Here is a 20,409-nt window from a genome sequence, read left to right as displayed (position 1 = left end):
AGTGCTTCTCTACGGAAAATGATATCACCTTCTGCCATGAAGATCCTCTGAACATCCTACAAAAGATCAGTCAGTTTTTGAACTAGTCCTAAATCTTATTACCTGTTAGGATAGAGATTTTATTGCCTCTCTGGGCATACCAACAGAGCTAACACACACTTCCGTAGTTAGCGTCTCAGTTTCACATCTTTTCTTTTGTTTGCCCGCTTTGTTCACATTCTAATATTTTTGGCCTCATTCTAAATAAGACCATAATTAGAGAAAATATGGCGTGAGCTCGTTTATTATACAAAGACAGGAATTCAAAGTGAGAAAGGTGTAAAAAACAGAGAAGGTATGAAATAGACACACTGTGTGATAAATATTACACTCTAAATCAAACAACACAATTTTACTTGTTAATTTACCTAATGTGAGAAAAATATAGTCAAAATACCAGTTGAGTTCAGACTGAACAGTACATTTTTCATTAGTATCTAAGTTCCTGGAAACAACGAACAAGTAAAAATATACCAGTGTAGCCAAAAGGCTAAATCAAACCAGACAGAAGGTTTGTGTTTGAGCTTGTGATGAGAATGTAAGATGTAAGCTTGTGCGCATTCAATGTACCTCCAAACTGGGTAAATAACAGTTAAATGGATATGTCTCACCCTTACAGCCCTGTCAACATAACCAAAGTTTGAGGTGTAGCAGGGTACTCCAAATATGGAATAATGCCAGAGCACTGTGTTTTAACTCAAGAGAAACAAATCCCAACCACAATACATACACACACATACACATACACACAGCAAACCGGAGCCTAACCCAGCAACACAGGGCATAGGGCCGGAGGGGAGGGGACACACCCAGGACGGGACGCCAGTCCGCTGCAAGGCACCCCAAGCGCGACTCGAACCCGAGACCCACCAGAGAGCTGGATCCAGCCAAGGCCACTGCGCCACCACACCCCCCTGTCCAACCACAAGATTTGGTTTAAATTTGTCAGAATTCACATTAGCCATGAATCTCATTTGCCAGGATCATAATGTTAGGTCTGGACAACAGGTCACACAGGGTTATAGGCAATATGGTGAGAAACAGTGCTGGATTTCCCATTAAATTTATCATTTTTTTCCCCTATTAAAGAGGGTGAAAATTTAAAAGGCAGAAAAAATATGGAAAAATATTAATAAATAATGAAAAAGGTTGTGAAAGAGAAATTTAATACAAATAAAACTCCAAAATTACATTTGAAAAACATAATTTCATAAGCAAGTTTCTTTCTTCGGCTTCTCCATCAATCACATGATTTAGCATTAGAATAGTTTAAAGCGTATCATTTAAGTTGTTCAGGTGGCATTTAAACCTCTTTTTGTATAGTTCACAGTGAAAACCCTGTCCCTGCTCATTTAATTTATTGTTTTGTTACCAGGCAGTTGTAAATGTATTTTTGCTTACTGCTGTTGTCTCATGCTCTGTAAAATTCCCCCTGCTTTACTTCTAAGATGTTTTTGAACTCCTGGTAATCAGATTTCCCACAGAAAAAAATCTTTGCTGACACTACCTACTTTTTTCTACTTCTTTACAGGCAGAACAAAAAGAAGCAAAGAAATGGCCAAGTAAGTTTTCTAAATTGCAAAACAGTGTTTCTGACTATAAAACGTACAAATAGATGTTATGTGTAAATATAAAGGACTTCCTCGTCACCTACAGAAATAAATTATTCAGTATTGCATTCAACTGCAACATCAAGGCATGTCAACAGTCATGAGTTAGCAGCACAAAAAACTTTAAAATGACCCAAGTGTCATATTAACGAGGAACAGATTGCTGCAAGGCACTTCAGCATAAACCTAGAATTTAACGGCTTATCTGCTCTTGACAAATGCAAGGATTTTTGAGGCCAAGCCCTCAAAAGCCTCTGGATTAAAAAGATCAGAGTATAAAGGCAAGAAGATCAAAATCCTGGGTGTCAATGGATTGTCTTGATTAGGTCAAATGAAACACTTCACGTGCAATTACTAACAGTGTAATGTCTATACCATCTGTATTTCGGTAAAAATACACATGGAATATGTATGCTACAAACATTAATATCTAGGCTCTGTTTGGATTCCTTCCACTATACAGTTTGTAATTCTTTTTCTTAGTCATATATCATAAATCCATACCATGTCTGATGTTTCAGCACTCAGTTTAGTCATCCTAACTTTAAATATGCTATACAAAGCAGCAGCTGTTAGTTCTTGTCCTGGAACACCACTCTGTTTACTGGCTAAGATTAAAATTGAAAATTCAACTTATTGCTGTTGATTAAGATGTTTGTTCGATTGAATATTATTAAACATAAATTTACTAATTTGGATTTCATTTCAGTTTCGTCAATGAACTCATTATTTTCATTAAAGGCTAATGTATTATGACTTTGGTTTTATAAATTAAAAATTTTTTTTTAGCAAAAAAGCACTTGCATCCATTTTTTAAACATCTTAATTGGTATTGATCATATAAATTCGATTTAATGCTAATGAATATTTAATGAGAGGCGTTGACTTAGTCATTAAGTTTGATGTAATTTGGATCATGTGATGTAGTCAACGGCTCAGTCAAGACAACTGAATCCCTGCCTCATCTGAAGGAAAACAAAACAAACGTAATGGAACCACAGAACCAGGAGTGAGACCATTGAAAACCAGTGACCTTAAGCAAAATATTTTTTTTCTGTATAATATCTTGACATCAGTCATGTTCTGTACAGCACTCGAAGATCTGCTGCATTCATGAAAAGCCAGGGGTTGATATGAGGGAGGCAGTGGGAACATTTCATGTAACAGCGAGCTTTGACGAACAGGACACCAATCGATTTTCGACATCAGCCACAGAACTCCCTGCATTTGGGCACAATGGGCATTTCCTAAGTTGTCTCACTGGATTTAGCAGGATTAGATAAGGGCAGGCTGTGATTAGTAGGAAATGCTTTAAATAAGAAGGGTGAGTGAGGAAATGAAAATCTGTTCAAACAGCCAAGGACTTGGCAATGGCTCAGATTAAGCCAAGTAACATAACATGTTTAATTTTACACCTGTTAAGTGGTTGACTCAGTATAGTCACTGTTCTTTCTTGTTTTTTGGTGTATATTTGTTGATTTGGTTAACCACTGATTTAATTATACTCGGGACAATGGAAATGAACCAGGCAATGAAACAATGTCATAAGTTCACTTCAAATAACAAAATTTCTTGTGACTGCATGGTTTCATTTTAAATATATTTATTATATATCTTTTAAGAGTTTGCCATGAGCCCTACATCATGTCTGTTTCCATGGGTTCAGTTAAAAACAGAAGATACGATTCCTTCAGTTGACTGGTCTCTGTTTTTAAACTGCTTACAGGGTCTACAAGAAAACCAGTGGCAACGGCTCGGTAAGAGGATACGATGTTTTCTTCTGGACAGTGATTTCTTGGAGACTCTTCAAACACTTGAAGTCTGTGGACACTCAAGTCTAGTCAAAGAATTAATAACCAACATGTGTGTGCCACCAAGTATACATTGTGAGCAGGTAGCAATGTACGGCTGCTGGTGTCACCTGTTGTGTTATGTCTCCCCAGCTCACCCTCTACCTGGGGAGGAGGGACTTCGTGGACCATGTGGACACTGTGGACCCTGTTGGTGAGTCATTCTGTGTTCATGGTTCCATTTTGAAAGAATTTAACCAAATAATGAATGCGAGAAGAGACTGTAACACTACCCTGGGGCTGATGACATCTCTCTGGCAGATGGGGTGTTGAAGGTTGACCCTGCTGAACTTGGAGACAGGAAAGGTACAGTTCTCAATCTCAATCTCAGTTCTCAAGGTTAGGCATGGATTCATGTCTGTTTGTCATTGTGTTTCCTATGTCACTATAAGGTTGCATTCAGAAGAAGGTTAGCATTCTAGTGTGAATTGACACTATGCACTCTTCCTCATCCTCTCTCTGTAGTGTGGGTGCAGCTGGTCTGTGCCTTCCGCTACGGCCGTGATGATCTGGATGTAATTGGCCTGTCATTCAGGAAAGACATCTGGATTCAGCAGTTGCAGATTTACCCACCTACTGGCAATTCATCGCCAAATACCCCTATGCAGGAGGTTTTGCTGAAGAAAGCCGGTGATCAAGGCTATCCTTTCATTTTCCACGTATGTCCCTTTCACTTTCCAGCATCTTTATCACAGTAATGCCTATGGTCAAGTCACTGAGTACACACTTAAAGACTTTTATACTGTACCTCAAACATATAAACTATGCATATATGGGAAATGTTCTTCCTATTATTAAAATAGTATGCAAAGCTGGACCTCTGTATCACTTCCCCTGTAATGCTGCCCAGGGCTCACCCTAGCTGTCAGTCTTGAAGTGTCCTTTATGCTGCTGGATCCTGGAGGTTTTCATCTACAAAAGCATAACTTTTACCCTCCAGTAGGAAATCAGGCTTTGAGCAACCCCCAGTTAACAGTCATTGTCATTGGGCTATCCTCTGAAAAAAGACCAGCCCAGCCAGTTAAAGTAAGCTTTCTCCATTTATTTCAGCTTCCAACCAACCTTCCTTGCTCAGTTACTCTTCAACCAGGACCAGAAGACACTGGCAAAGTAGGAGATTCTGTACTGTTATGTAGGGTAAATAAACATCTTGAAGATTTTTAGATTTGGTCCTTAATGCTCATCACTTTGTGTCACTTCAGCCATGCGGTGTGGACTTTGAAGTGAAGGCATACATTGCAAAAGAAGCAGATAATCCAGATGAGCAGGTGGACAAGAAGTAAGAGCAGCCCTGTCTTCCAAACCTATTCAGGACCTTAAAGTTCCCTGTATGCTTTGTTTACCTCTAACCAAACAAAGCACTGGGGAAAAAACAATTCTACAGCAGTTAATGTAGGGTTATATGAAACTTGTGTAAAAGTTTAGATCACCAATATAGGAAATGCTGACATTACTGATCAAAATAATGATTTGATATTACATATACTGTTATCATAATTAGTATTGAAAAACTTTTTGTTTGGATGTGGTCATGCACATTGGCACATGTGAGAACTCCTGTCCCTCTCTCTGCTGATGCAGGGACACCTGCCGCCTCATTATTCGCAAGATCCAGTTTGCCCCTGATCAAACGGGCGTCGGGCCCAAAAGCAACATCAGCAAGCAGTTCATGATGTCCGACAAGCCGGTCCACCTAGAGGCTTCTCTGGAGAAGGAGGTGGGCTCTCTTTAACTTTCCTTGTTCTTGCCTTATATGGTCCCAGCCACTCAGTTTTTACATTCTGATGCTGTATGCTTGAGACACTGCCCAGCTGGACTGGATACCTTTTATATTTAGCCCTATTTATTAATGTAATGTCTGCATGTTTAATATTATTTCCATTTTCTCTTTATCAATGTCAGATCTTTTACCATGGAGACCCAGTCCCGATTAAAATTAAGATTAATAATGAAACCAGCAAGGTGGTGAAGAAAATCAAAATAACTGGTAAGTATGATAAGAGCATAATAAAATTAATGACTGTTAAGGGAGTCATCATGCAAAAACTAATCACGTGGACAAATAGTTACATTTTTAAAGTATAAAATATAAATCTAGGTAATTTTTACTTTATTTTCTATTTAGTAATAATTGTGTGGGATAAACAGAAAAACTGACATTTCAGATGAATAACATTACAGCTGCAATAAAGTAAAGGTTAAAGTCAAAGGGGTCAGCACCTTGTGCAGTACAGAAGGGACAGGATTTGTAACCTTAAGGATGTCAGTTCAAGCACCCTGCTGAAGTTCCTTCATGCAAGGTTGTGACCCTAAATTGCTCCAGTAAAAATTTCAAGTTGTATAAATCGGTCAAACACTGAGAGTCAATTTGGAAAGGAGACTCAACAATGCAGTGAATTCATGACAATACTGGTAAATGAATTGTTAGAGTATCTAACTGTGGAATTCCTTTGTCATCAGTTGACCAAACTACAGATGTGGTGCTCTACTCTGCCGATAAGTACACAAAGAATGTACTGAGTGAAGAGTTTGGGTAAGAACATGAAATCTAAATAAAGCCTTTATTCAGCCACTACTCTGGCACTGTTTTTGCTTGCTTGTGTATCTTATAATATTGTATATAAAAAAAAAAAAATGGTAGGAGGGTATCAGGATTGGTCTATAGTGTGTTTTATGCACCTACTTGAACTATGAACCTCGGTGCAGCAAGTGGTAGGTAACAAACTAGGTTTACTTGAGTCACATGTCTGCAGCTATGTCTCTTTCTCTGAATGTAATGCATAAATTGTACTTTTGCTGAGATGTATGTCACTTTGGACAAAAGCATCTGCTAAATGAATAAATGTAAAAGTAAATCTGTTTTCATAATCCATTTATAATATGTATCAAGACTAAGCTATATTAAAATGTGGTGGTGAAGCAGTATGTATCCAAAACTTGTGAAAGTCACTTATCTACTATGCAAGCAGGATTTTAAATAAGCTTCTAAACTGCGTTTAGTCTTGCCTTCCAGGAGAGGATAACCTCCATTTCTTCCTGAGGTCCCATGATTAATCTAATTTGTTTTGTGTGGGAAATCGGTCCATCTGTTACAGGGAGACAGTTGAAGCAAACTCAACGTTTGAAAAAGCCCTCAGCATTATTCCCATACTGGTCAACAATAAAGAGAAGCGTGGTCTGGCGCTGGATGGCAGGTTGAAGGAGGAAGACACTAATCTGGCGTCCACTACCATGTAAGTGTGCCGATTTTGTAACACGTCTGGCTTCTGTAACATTTCCACCACACTCCAAAGGGAACAGTGTGTTCTCATAGACAATGTGTGTCGTTCATTAGACCATTACGAGCAAATAAGACTTTTATAGCCAGGCCAAGAGTTCAAACAATTGCCTGAAAAACCTTTAGACGGAGCTGGTACAATTAAAACAAGCCACTTATATAGCAATCGGGAGGCCAAATATGTCTGTGCATTTCAAGTTTTATTTTAAACGTAATTGCATCGCATGGACTTCACTCTGCAACTTGTAAATCTAAAGAGTGAAAATCATTAACACGAACATCAAAATCAAATGTTCACTAAAACTGCACTGCCCTACAAACAAAATACTAAAAATGTGTAAATATTTAAGAGTTGCGGTATTTTTTTTTTTTTTATTATTATTTATTTTTACCAGCCTCAGACTTTGTTTTCTCTTACCTTCAGGTTGCGGCCTGGCATGGATAAGGAAGTTTTGGGAATCCTGGTCTCCTACAAAATTAAGATCAACCTCATGGTTTCCAGAGGAGGGTAAGGAACAGTTTCAGAAAAATGTCCTCAGTCTTCTAGTCCACAATGCTCCGGTCATTGAAACAATAGCCAGAGAGGCAGTGGAGCTACACAGTATTACTGTATATCACTGGCATTTATATCTCTTACTATGACATGTAGACAGTATGCTTAAAGGGCAAACAGTGTCCCTAATATTTGCTTTTTTCTCTCTCTTCTAGTATCTTGGGAGACCTGACAGCAAGGTAACTTAATATTTTAGAAAAAACTATGAATTCTCAAGTGAAAACCAACAATATTTTGCGGCATGACTCTAAACAACTTGTTTTCACCATAACATAGTGATACATACCGAGTGGTTAAATGATTCTTGTTACGTTCTTACAGTGATGTTAGTGTCGAGCTTCCTTTGGTCCTGATGCATCCCAAGCCTGCAGGTAAGAAGCAGACATAATATATCTGAGAATTTATGCATTCCTTTATATTAATGAGTTCATGATCTGAGATCTTCTTAGGCAATAATTAGATAGCTTTAGTGTTCAGATGTAAAACACTACACATTTAATATGAGTAAGCTCAGGATAAACTAATGTATGATTATATATCTTTTGATGCAGTTACTAATAGTAATTTTTTTCTACCCACTTCATTGCATCCCAATGAGAAGATGTGTAAGTATAACAGATTACAAGATAGCTGAACAAAAAGGCAATTGTTCAATATGATAAAGTAAATGTACAAACATGAGTAACATCTGTTTAAAAAAAAAAATAAACCAGTAGGACAGTTAAATGTTTAATTCTTTCAAAAACACAACTAACTTTTATTGTGGTCTCTACTGAATCTATTCAAAACAAATAAACCTGATTATTCTTGAATCAATAATGGAAAGAATAGGAGACAGGGAAAGTGCCTGGTAAAGTCTGAGCAGTGAAGTTTTGGTTATGTCGTTGATGTTCTTGTATGTTTGTGCACTTCATGATCTGCAGCCAACTGGAGTAAATCTGCCCACTTAGTGAAGGTGAGGCCACTTCCCTCTTGAGACAGTCTGAAGCAGCTCTATGACACTATTTACACAGTTAAAGATTCTATCTACGTACAGTGTCTAATCAAAAATGTCTGAAAAGAACTGCCACTAATGGTATGTTATTTCTCTTTTGTATTTTTCATGACCGGAAGCTCGGATATTAACATTGAGTAGATTCCCCAGAAGAAAAGGACAAAAGGGCCAGGAATAAGAAGCCGACAGATTGAGAAAATGAGACCGAATGATGGACAAAACAAAGAAGCAGTATGAAAAAGTCCAATACTAAAAGTAACTTCTCTTTCCCTCTTGCCACACATGGTGAAGATTTACACTGGCATTGGGGTTAAACATCTACAATTTTTTTGATGTTTACTCAAATGAGAGGTTTTTATATCTTTGAAAGTTTTCTGCTTTTAAACCCAGATCATTCTTAGATGTTACACACATTTGGTTGGAGAATCCCAAGAGCATCAAAAACAGCAATCAGTTCCGTTATCATTATCTCTTATGATCCACCATAACAAACAGTGATCAGAGAATTCACAAGAGTGACTTTGACTAGTTCTGTGGCACATCGGTGTAATCATCTGCGAAGCCAAAAATATTACGCACACAAATATATATGTGTGTGTGGGTGGGTGGAGTCTCTCGCTGTGATTCAATGTCTGTTTGAATTATGTATGTTGGTTAGTATTCTTTTTAAATAAAAAGAATGTGTCTACTGTTATACAAGTGTTGTTGTGCGACTGTCCGAAATAAAACTACTCCCAACTATGCACGAGTCTTCATTAATTCAGTTATTTTATAGTTCTCCTATAAATGATATGGCTAAGTTTATCTGTGGCTCTTTTGAAGACAAGTGCTCTCTTTGATACGTTATTTTGCAGATATATTTAGACACCTGAAAGCTGAGAATTCAATAACGTTTTTAACTGATGCACCAGCTGCCGCTCCATCTATGTTGAGTCACGGCCTTACAGATCCAAGGAGGTAAAAACTGGCCTGAAAGTAACAGATTGTAAATCCCCTAAACCTTTTACCACACCCACTAAGACTTTTTTTGGAATGAACTTTGACCAAAAAAAAAAAAAAAAAAAAAAAAAAAAAATTAGCAATTACAGAAGTTAGGATCATAAAAACAAGGAACCAGATCCAAATATTACAACCATGCCAGAGAGGGAATAAGATTAAAAACGAGTATACAGACAAATTAATAAGAAAAAAAAAAAATAAAATATACACAAAAGTAAATAAAGATTTCACAAATGAGGTAAGTACAAACATAGTTCTCACAGCTTTGGGGTTTTAGAAAGTAGAACAGTGTTCTTGTAATGTTTAATTTCTTATGGGGAAAAAAGGCTTTGAATGACTACATTTACAATAATGTATATAATATTTGGCTACCAAAAAAAAAAAAAAATCTGTAATTATGTAGGACTTATTGTCATCTCTCTCACATTTGCAAAATCCAAGCAAAACATGCTGAAATTAAAGGAGAAATCAGAGAGAAAAACCAAGTTTCCATTGAGAAGGCCCGACCAGAATTTCTGTGCAGAAGAACCAAAATAACTGAAGAGTTGTTTCTGAGGGACTTTCACAAAATGAGCATCTCCTGTCAATGTTGTTTTTTTTTTTTTTTCCCGTCTTTGGAAAGAAAAACCCTTTACTTGGATAAATTCTGTGAATTAAATTTATAGGAGACTTCTCTCACTTTATTGGTCAAAACAAACTGACACATATTTCGCTCTTACCGCAAAAGCACATTTCCGGTTCCTGTACCGACGTTCGAAGACGCGAGATGACGTAAACGGACACGTACGGTACGTGCCTTGCGTTTCCATCTTTTTGACTATTTCTGTCTTTCCTGCTGCTGCCGGTGTTGTCTTCTGCGGTCGTCGTTTTTGGTCTGCTCTCTTCACGGCCGCCCTGCTCCTCATCTCCCCCTCAGGGTGCGGACTCGCTCTACTCCGGTTCTTTTATTATCTCACTATTTTCTCTTAATAAACATTTGCGACAGCTAAGACTGTACTTTCGTGGGCGCAAGCGAGGAAAATAATAAAAAAAGGAGCATGACGACGACGGGCGGCGGAGAGTTCGGGAACCCGCTGAGGAAATTCAAGCTGGTTTTCCTCGGCGAGCAGAGCGGTGAGTTGAGTCTCAGTCTGTCTGTGTGCCTGTGTATGTGTATGTGTACACTGTATGTGTACACTGTATGTGTGTGTGTGTGTGTGTGTGTGTGTAAAATGGCCGGGGCTCTCGCCAGTTTTCGAAAAATATACTTAGACTATCTATCGCACCCACGATGGGATCCTCGAACTTACCGAGCGAGGCGTGGACCGTTTTACTGCATCTTTGCTGGGCGGGCGAGAGGAAAAGGCCGCGGGCGGGAACAGGCCCTGGGCCTGGCTGCTGCGGAGCGGCGCTACCACCGTGTTATTCTTATTGCTACAAAATGGCCACAACTTGACTTATAATTATATACGCACGAATATTGAACAGACAGGTGTCCACTGACTTTAAAGTTTCATCGTCCGGTCTCGTCTCGTGACTTATGTTATGGCGGAGCACCGCGGCGGTGTCATCATGATCATGCGAACAACACGCCGTGGCTGCGCTGGACCCTCGTTATGTAATGATGTACTGGGAGGGTCTGGGTCTCTGCGGTGATCGCACATGAACCCTGACTGACACACATCACATCATCATGTAATGTAAACGCGCTCCGACTGAGGTGAACATGGTGGTGGTGGTGAGCCTGGTCCAGAACACATCATGATCATCATCGCGTGTCATTACGTAACAGCAACAGTGTTTATGGCTGGCAAAGGACCTCCCGCATAGTTACACAACACACGTTCACCTGCGTGCGTGCGTGTGTGTGTGTGTGTGTGTGTGTGTGTGTGTGTGTGTGTGTTTGCTGCATTCAGGGCTCACTGGCAGCCAAATCTCTGACGCTGCAGGTGAGCGCAGCAGTGCTGCTTGAGGCAAACTTCTTAGGAATGTTGACATGATGGTATTTCCCCTTCATTTGGGCAGCGAAGAATCATGTGAATATTAACCTATTCTATTGCCACCGCGACCCCATATATATATAGACTAAGCGGCCTAGAAAATGAATGAATGGATGGATGGATGGATGGATGGATGGTGGTGAATATTAGCCATGCACAATGGTACAGGAGTAGGATGACTCACTCAGGGGCAGTTGCTAGTGAAGTGGTTAGCCTAGGGTTTGAATCCCACCTCCTGCTGTAGTACCTATGAGTAAGGTACTCACCCTGACTGCTCCAGTAAAAATTACCCTGCTCTACAAATGCCTAAATCATTGTAAGTAGCTTATTAGACAAATGTCATTTCAAGTTGCTCTGGATAAAAAGCATTGACTAGGTGAATTAATAATGAATAATAATGCTAGTCTCAAACATCTGTCTTTGTTATAGGAAGCAGTTTTGGCTTAAAATGACAAGCAGGGGTTTGTTTGTCGTGCAGTTAATTTGATTTTCCAATACGGTGTTTGCCACGTTGCCATCCCAACGCACCCCACACTGCTTAGTATTCTGTCACCATTTGGCCAGTCCCCTCCCAGTCCCTGGTCCTTGGTCCTGATTTGTGGCACCACATCTTGTCATCTCAGCATATTTTCAGAAGTAGTGCACATGATATTGACAGAAGTAACCTTTAGCATGATGCCTATAAATCACTGGTTAGTGAAAAACTATGGAAATTGTGTTGGGAATCAGAATGTCCTGGAATTTTACCTTTAATACAGACATTTACACTGCTGAACTTTAAAGTCTTGTCACTGTCATGCAGTCATAGCACTATTCTCAGTTAAAGCCCAGACTTCAATGTACATTTATTTTGTCTGAGGTGAGTAGCAATGTTACTTTTGAATACTAAGATGCTTAAGGTGTTTTTCATATTTATACAACTCGGTCATTTTTACTGTGTCAGTTCTGAGTAAGTACCTTGCTCAAAGGTGTTGCAGCAGGAGGGGGATTCAGACACTGAATCTTCCATTTGCAGGGCAAGGGCACAAAGCATTACAGTGCTTGCTGGCCTAATACTGTGTCGCAGTATACAGCACATCTGTCCCCCCCCCCCCAATTAAGAAATGCCTGAGAGGATGCTCTGATTAAGTCCAGTACTGAGTTGTCCTCCGTGCTGCTTTGTCTTAGCATTAGCTGTTCAGGAAGACATTCTAGGTTAAATTCAAATAGGCCACATTTTCATACAGGCTGTGCTAAAACTGTACAGCAAAAATATGCGTGATTAAAATGCTGTTCATTAAATATTTTTGGATGGTTACTGACCAGTTCTTTCATTTAAATAAGTTATTGCAGATGGTGCTGATTTACTGCGCAGGTTATTTCCACCCAACTGTGAATCCTGTGGGTGAATCTGTGCGCGTCTGACCAGTTAACTTGCTGATGAGACATCGAGCAGGCACTTATTGTTGGGTTTGCCACACTCGCCCCCATCCACTTGTCAATTTTCAATAACTGCTTCTATAGTGCAATGTCACAAATAGTCAAGAGCCTGTCGCAGAGGCACAGGGTGTTTGCCATTACAATATGAACAGGAAATCAGTCCATTGCAGGATGTAACTAACTTAAATATTAATTTTGCGTCTTGCTGAAGTTTTATTTTTATTTTTGTAGTAAGTCTCTAAGATTTGTTATTAATGAATGAGAGGCATAAAACATTGATTGATTATACTAGTGGTCATTTGAATTACAATACAAATATCCATTGAATGTAACGTGCATTTCTTTATGTCTCTATTTCTCTTGTTAGTGGGGAAGACTTCACTCATCACCAGGTTTATGTATGACAGCTTTGACAACACGTATCAGGTAACAGTTCCCATGATACCTGGAAAAATACAAAAAAAAAAATACATTTTTATTTATTGTACTGCATCATTACAAAAAAAAAATTGTCATTAAGTGCTCTGTGGGTATACAAAACCTCACTTAGTCACTATGGGGAAAAGCTGAGAATGATTCCCTGACCCCTCATTGATTTTGGTGCTTTGGCTTCAGACTCACAAGGCCCTGTTTGAAAGGGTTGTTTTCTGAAATGACTGCCAATCTAAGGCATTAATCATGCATTTAAAGCTCAGGCAAACCTGGAGGTTGTTTGTTAGTCATCCATCTGCCAGCTGTAGCTGTAGCACTTGAAAAACGGCTTTGGAAAGCAGAACAATTTGATCTGTTTCAGTAATTCAAATCAAGACATCTGGATTCTTAAGTAATCAATGTAACAGTTAAGATGAAATGAAGAATTCAGTTTGGCTGCAGTGCAGTATAATCTTGAAATTATGCAGTAATGATGTTTGTGCTTAATTCTTATAGAAAAACTTTTTTTTTTTTTTTTTTTTTTTTTGAAGGCAACTATTGGCATAGACTTTCTCTCGAAAACCATGTATTTGGAAGATCGTACGGTAAGTGTGATTATGGTTCTTAATGACTCTTGTATTCGGCTTCTCGAGCTGGTAACTGGGGCAAGGGGGTGTGTTATCATTCATGTTGTTTCCCTGTCGCTGTACCAGCATCCTCACTGTCCATTCTTTATAGATTTTTGGTCCAGTTTCTACTTCTGTATCTCTCTTTTTTTTAAATGTCATTTTTCATGTCATAAATGATTTTTTGGTAAGTCATTTATCTTTTAAACATGTACATCCATGATTCAAGTCCCATTTAAGGGTAACAAAGTGATAATTCTGTAGAAGTTACATTGAAAGGAATTTTGTTAGTGTTAAGGGTTAATCTCCTGAAAGCCAGACACTGTTACCCGCTTGAGAAATGGACTAGAGTCTTGAACGTGCATGTAACCTGCATGTGCTATGGCTTGTTTTTGCCGGAGGTTTTTTCCCCCCGATTGTTTTGTTTTCCTTTAAGCTTTGGGTTTTGTTTGTTTTGTGTTGATTCCCCATTCCTTCACACATCCCTTGCCATTTGGCACCTTGGGCCGCTACCCCGTGTTTCACGTGGACGGCTACAGGTCCAGCTGGGGCTGTGAGACACGGCTGTGCAGGAGTGCTTCCTCAATTTTGTTTCCAGCTACATTCATGACTGCTGCTGCTGTGGTGCCCAGTGACATCAAAAGTAGGTAATGGGCCATCCCTAGTTCTCATCCTTCCTTCCCATTCCATGTGCATGTTGTGGGAAGAAGGTTGTTTGCTCTACTGATGCCCACAGTGTCTCTGTCACCTATAAATTGGGCCTTTTCTGAAGCTTGCTCTGTGTGAAGTAAGATGGAAATTCTCCTTCCTGTTCCCTTCTATGAGGCAATCATTCCCTTCTTTGACTGTCACATTAATGACAGTCTGAATCACACGAGCACTCTGCTAAATCTGTTATGTGGAAATTGAAATAATTCTGGAGAAATAATGTGAAAAAATACATACAAGTGTTGAGCACACACAAGCAACGACATTAGCCCTGGCTCAATGTGAACTGCAGCCCCTTAGCAGTGACCCCTCACACTGAGAGTGACTGGTGAGAGTGAAATTTTCAGCTGTTCACCTGTTAGGAAGAACCTGCAGAAACACTGTGAAATAACATACATGCACAGCAGGAGTAATATGTTTTGGCATTAGAATATGTATTTCAAACTGTGCCAATAGAGATCTAATGTAAATATCTGGAGTGGTTTTTGGTGTTTAATTCCCTCTGCCTCTCTGTGCAGCAGTCAGTTGTTTTTCCTCCCCCAGTTGTTATTTGATCATCATGTTTTTCTTCTTCCTGAGAGGTAGTCCTTTTACATGTCAGCAAAACTTGTTTTTTTTTTTTTTTTTTTCCCTTAACTGTCCTGTTGCTTCCCTGTTCTTCTATTTCCCTCTCCCTCTGAACCCCCACAGGTACGACTCCAGCTGTGGGACACAGCAGGACAGGAGCGCTTCCGCAGCCTCATCCCCAGTTACATTCGCGACTCCACCATCGCTGTGGTGGTCTATGACATCACCAGTGAGTCCTGCTCTCCAGGCCACTGGCTGGGCTATTTTTCATGCTGGTCTTAGCAAGTAAAGGAAGGCAGAGAGGCTTGGTTATTAATTTATTAACTTATAAAGGTTGTACAAGTGCATCCATTTCAAGGTAGTGGCTATTTTAGTGCCTCATCCAAGTATCCAGCCATCTTAATAGGTCTGAAGTGTTCTCAGGTTTGAGTCATGGCTGCATTCTTCAATCTGTGGGGACTTTTTTCAGCTGTTTTACTTGTAATCAAGCTCACCCAACTCCCTTTCTTACATATCCTATATCTGTCTCTTTTAATGGCTGCTGGTTCAAAAAACTTACTGTGTTGTAATTTTAACCCTCTAACTGATGTGGGTTGGAAAATGACAAACTAGAAATAATTTTATTCCAAATGTTATAAAATTTGTTGTTGCTGCCATGCAAAAACATACCTTTCATTTTCTTCCTCTCTGAGAAGTAATGGTAATCCACCACCCTCACAGCAGGGATTTCCTTTATGAATTGATTTGACAGAAGTAAGTTAACACTGTCGTGTGAGGAATGGGTGTATACCCCCCAGGCTCCGTTCATTAATATTTTTAAGGGGCTCATGATAGTACAGCCTTGAAGTTTTGTTCATGACAAAAGTGTGGTGTTCAAACCATTCGGTATTTATTGAATACTTTAAATTCCATGGGAAATAGCTAGTCGCCCAGATTTAATTTGTTTTAATTTGTTCTTTTTCCGTAGACCTCAACTCCTTCCAGCAAACCTCAAAATGGATTGATGATGTCAGGACAGAAAGAGGAAGTGATGTTATAATCATGTTAGTTGGAAACAAAACGGACTTGGCGGATAAAAGGTACAGGCTTTGTACAGTTGAGCATTTCATGTTGCCCAACTCACTTTGTTGTAAATGGTTTATTGATCTTTATATTTTGTCATGTCCCAATGGAAATTTGATTCCCGTTGCTGCTTCCATATGTATGCCAGGAGAATTTATTTTATCAATTATTTGATGTTTTTTGTTGCTGTTTTGGTAGATGAGACTGCTTCTTTTGTATTTGTTTTATGTGTGTGTATTTAATTTCTTTTTCAAATATTTTGTTGTGATGGCTGAGTTTCTCCAACACTGTACTGGGTCAAGCCAAACAGGTTTTATGATCTTACATTCTAATTCATCTTAGTGTTAAAGGCAGCTAATATGTAATTGGAATAACGGTTGATTAAGATCTTCAAAATTAAATGATCTCAAACACAATATAATATCTGCTGTAGTTGTTTGCTTTGAAACTCAGTCATCAGTGCCTTTTCATATTACTGTTTTAATTTTTATTTTTCCCTCCCCTTGATTCTGTTTCTCCCTGTATCACATATGATTTGGCTCCCCATGCCATTTCCCTGTCCTTGGGTGCGGTCAGGGAGGTGTCTGTTGAGGCAGCAGAAAAGAAAGCTCGGGAACTCAATGTGATGCACATTGAGACCAGCGCCAAAGCAGGATATAACGTTAAACAGGTGGGTCTCCACCTTGCCAGGAGTAAGCAAGGGTTATGGTGGAGGAGGAGGTTGCATATTGTATCACAAGCTCACGTTCAATGTCCTGCCTCAGCTTGATTTCTTGTGTGAACTGTGTGTTGAATTGCTCTTAACTGAATTCGCGATTGATTTTGGTCTGTTTTTTCCCCCAAAAAGTTGTCTTTGTGGAATATAAAAGTCACTAACCTTTTCTTAATACTGTACTTACCTTGCTGCAGCACATTTTGCATTAGCGGGTTTTTTTTTTTTTTTCCCCCCCTTTTTCCTCCTCTTCTTCTTTCTCTCTTTTCCCTTCCCTTCCCTCCCCTGTGTGTGACTTTCCTTACCTGCATCTTGCCTGTACACCCTGTGGCCGGAGTAGGCAGATCACCACAGAAGAGGGCGAGCAGAGAGCTAAGGAATTGAATGTCATGTTCATTGAGACCAGTGCAAAGACTGGCTACAATGTGAAGCAGGTAGTGAACTGGCACATATAGTCAACTGCTCTCTTTTTTTTTTTTTTTCCAACAAGCAACTCTCCTTTGTGTGTCTCTTTGTTTAGTGTTTTTCTTTTTCTTTTCATCTGTTCCTTTTATGTCATTTGATGCACTATGCTGTGCTTCCCCTATTTACCACTATGTGTCACTGCTAGTCTGTTACAGTCCTGCAGATTAATGTAGCAGTTTTTCCAAATGTACTTACAGTACATATGTTCGAACTTGATACACAGGTTTTTGAATTTAAATGTTTAATGAAAAGTAAATGTTATATTAATCAATTTATCATGCAATCGTTGCATTAATATGAGGGTTGATCAGTTTAGATTGTTTTCTTTTTATAAAACATTAAACCGTAAGTAATTTTCATATTATCGGCAGAGAAAATGAGTGATCTTTTTTCTTCAATTGTTATGTTATAATTACGGTGTTTTGTATATTATGGAGTCAAGGTTCTGAATGAAAGAAGAGTAACATTAGAAGGTTTTCAGTATGGTTCCCTTTCGCCGACAGCTGTTCCGTCGAGTGGCCGCTGCCTTGCCTGGGATGGATAGCACTCCTGAGAAGAGCAAAGAGGACAGTATCCTTCTTTGGGATAGAGGACAAAGCCTCTGTAGCATTATAGATGTACTATGTTGCTTGTTCATACTGTCTCTCATTGCTGCTCTAAAATCTGTTGGATTTGGAATGGTAAGTTTGTGGTCTTGCCATTTATACCCATTGGCTTGGTGAGATTGTCATTTGCAGTTTAACGAAGATAATTGACAAATGGTGTAAAGTTGCAAAAAACATTTAGAAAATTGCCACTATAGGGAGAACAGTGTCTACAAAATTCTCTATGCTTGCAACCAGGTTGTGGAAAGACGCTGATGTTTGTGATTGTCTGTGTTCCTAAATGAAATCCTACAGTGATTGACATCAAGTTGGAAAAGCCACCAGAACAACCAGTAACAGAAAGCAGCTGTTCCTGCTAAGGCCAGCAGATTGAGGTTTACCTGCATATCTCTGGCCACTTGCACGAACCACGTAAACTATTGCATTGGCTAGAGGACCTGTTTCTCTTTTACTCAGTGACTTTTTGGAGTAACAGTTTGGATGTGCTATTATTCTATATTTAAAGACAAATACAAAAAGGGAAAACTAAACCACAGGATAAGTTGAAACATTTGTTCAGGATCTCATTTATTTCAGCTGCATGGGGTACATAGGATTGCAGGTTGTGAGCTTCTCCAACCATTTTGAGTTTTTATCATTTTTATTGGAGCAAATCTGTGCTGTCATACTTGCCATAACTAAAATATTAAGTATATGAAGTGTAATGTTGGATGAGGCCTGAGATGTTCAGGGGGGTGTTGCTTTGTTTTTGATTTTTTATTTTTTTTTAAAGGGAAGTTGTGTCTAACAAAATTAAACAAACCTTTAATACTACTCTGTTCAAGTAAACAGGGACTCCCAATTTTTCTGGTTATCTCTGGATCAGGCAATCCAGAGTCCATTTAGTACTTAATGTATCAAAAGGTAGTGTCTTGAATTTGCTAAATAATGAGCTTGTACTGTAACAATCAACAGCTGTTGATTTTGTTTACTGCATTCTGAATTATCAATGCCCTACTCAAATTCTGGTGTTTCTAGTTGCGTAAATATCTTATTGTATTAAGTTTTAATGAACAGCCAAAGAGGGTAAACTCGGATGGTGTTGAGTTGTATGTAAAGTGGATTGTGAATTTCTTTTTTTTTTTTTTTTTTTTGCATTTTCCTGCATCCCTTTACAAGAGGGGAAAGGAGTTTTAACAAGAGAATGTATTACTAAAAAGCAGGGCGCATCATTGTGCAAGCCTTTACCAAGAGGGAAGGTTAACTCATGATTTCCTCCTTAAACTGTAAATAGACAACAGTGCATTAAATGGTTTAATCAGTCCATTTGTTGAAAACAAAGGCCTGTGTTACTTGTGAAGACACAGGACCATGTGGGTCTTAGGTTATGTAACTAAAGGAACATTATTTCCAAATGTGTTAGGTATGTCCTCCTTTCTTTCCATTAACATATTTTTGTTTATAACATTGTTGAAAACACAGTGATTGTCTCAGCTCCTCCCTGCCATAAAAATGAGAATAACGGCTTCATAGATCACACTGTAGCTGGATAGTGTGTTGAAGTTATAAGGTTTATGAAGGTGGATAGTGTATTTTGTTAACTTGCATTGTACACCAAGTAAAGCCACAGAGTCGTCATTGTGCGAGTGATCTAATGGTTCCTAGAATATATCTAGTGTTCACAGTGTGGAACAGATGAGTTTTTAAGTGTGTAGCTATAGTTCATTCAGGAACAGTTGGCTTTCATTAGCACCCAAATGTCCACGTGAAAGCGGTTGAAGAAGTTGCTTGGTTAAGAGGAGTCATTTTCCCAATTATTTACCAGGCCTGAGTTTTGACCAGTACTTCATTGTGCAAGCCTTCTTTTATCTCATTTCACAATAGTTCTATTTTTTATCTCACTTTTTTTCTGTTGCCAGTGCCACATTAGAAGCAGTAGATCAGTCCCTGTGAATCATCAATAGACCTCTGTACTATTCATTTGTTCTTTCATACCTCACCCACACGGTCACTACTAAACATACCTGTTGTAATTTTGTGTGACCATGTTGAAAATTGAAGATTGTGAACAAAACTGTAGATAGATATTAAATTATCTTGTATGAAAGAGTCGTTAAGATGAATAGATCTTACTACTTGCCACTGACTGAGTTCTGTTCTGTGCTGTTCTGGAGTGTTGGTCCATTTGGAACATGCTGTCTACTAGTCTTTAGTAAAGTTCGTGAGAATACTGTACTACTGCTATCTGCTGTTAAAAAGTGTATTGCACAAAATAAAAATTTCACAAAATGTCGAGTAGTGTCCTCATCATTCCATTGTTGATTAATTTACACTTCCAATGGCCATCATTGTCCATAACTACTAAGTAGTTTGTAGTGGATTGCATTATTTTTTTTCTTTTGTAGGAGCTGCGTATGTTCACATGTGCTTGAGGAACTGTGTAACAGCCAGTCAAGGCAGCAACCTCCTCAAAGCTCTTATCCATGGTTTCCTGTTTTCTTTGTATGTTATTAATGGAGCCCCATTGTGGTGACACTATACATACATCCAAGAT

General features: G+C 38.9%; 2 protein-coding genes across 4 annotated transcripts in view; both read left to right on the top strand.

The window, feature by feature from the left end:
* Positions 1-8,305, top strand: part of LOC108928899 (arrestin-C-like) — a 39,101-nt gene extending 30,796 nt beyond the window's left edge. The window contains exons 7-20 of the mRNA XM_018743098.2: positions 3,376-3,406; positions 3,593-3,653; positions 3,761-3,805; positions 3,965-4,158; positions 4,550-4,609; positions 4,702-4,778; positions 5,081-5,216; positions 5,402-5,486; positions 5,960-6,032; positions 6,595-6,732; positions 7,201-7,284; positions 7,485-7,508; positions 7,651-7,700; positions 8,253-8,305. Of these exons, the coding sequence (XP_018598614.2) occupies positions 3,376-3,406; positions 3,593-3,653; positions 3,761-3,805; positions 3,965-4,158; positions 4,550-4,609; positions 4,702-4,778; positions 5,081-5,216; positions 5,402-5,486; positions 5,960-6,032; positions 6,595-6,732; positions 7,201-7,284; positions 7,485-7,508; positions 7,651-7,700; positions 8,253-8,305 (1,111 nt within the window). The remainder of the gene's footprint in view (positions 1-3,375; positions 3,407-3,592; positions 3,654-3,760; positions 3,806-3,964; positions 4,159-4,549; positions 4,610-4,701; positions 4,779-5,080; positions 5,217-5,401; positions 5,487-5,959; positions 6,033-6,594; positions 6,733-7,200; positions 7,285-7,484; positions 7,509-7,650; positions 7,701-8,252) is intronic.
* Positions 8,306-10,078: 1,773 nt separating this feature from the next.
* On the top strand, positions 10,079-19,341 carry LOC108928995 (ras-related protein Rab-6A-like). Of its 3 annotated transcripts, none has more exons than XR_001965721.2 (8): positions 10,079-10,435; positions 13,088-13,146; positions 13,683-13,736; positions 15,156-15,261; positions 16,000-16,111; positions 16,671-16,764; positions 17,147-17,240; positions 17,775-17,841. XR_001965721.2 is itself a non-coding variant. In XM_018743253.2 (8 exons), the coding sequence occupies exons 1-8, from the start codon at positions 10,360-10,362 to the stop codon at positions 18,233-18,235; spliced, it is 633 nt and encodes a 210-aa protein (XP_018598769.1). In that variant the 5' UTR covers positions 10,080-10,359; the 3' UTR covers positions 18,236-19,341. The 3 variants fall into 3 exon arrangements, 2 of the variants coding, with proteins under 2 accessions (XP_018598769.1, XP_018598767.1); XM_018743253.2 differs by lacking the exon at positions 16,671-16,764 and adding an exon at positions 18,171-19,341 and having other exon boundaries at positions 10,080-10,435; XM_018743251.2 differs by lacking the exon at positions 17,147-17,240 and adding an exon at positions 18,171-19,341 and having other exon boundaries at positions 10,082-10,435.
* The last annotated feature ends 1,068 nt before the right edge of the window (positions 19,342-20,409 follow it).

This window comes from Scleropages formosus, chromosome 14 (genome assembly GCF_900964775.1).
Source record: "Scleropages formosus chromosome 14, fSclFor1.1, whole genome shotgun sequence".
Lineage (NCBI taxonomy): Eukaryota > Metazoa > Chordata > Actinopteri > Osteoglossiformes > Osteoglossidae > Scleropages > Scleropages formosus.
The sequence above is the reverse complement of the archived record's forward strand: the minus strand, read 5'-3'. Positions and strand labels throughout refer to the sequence as shown.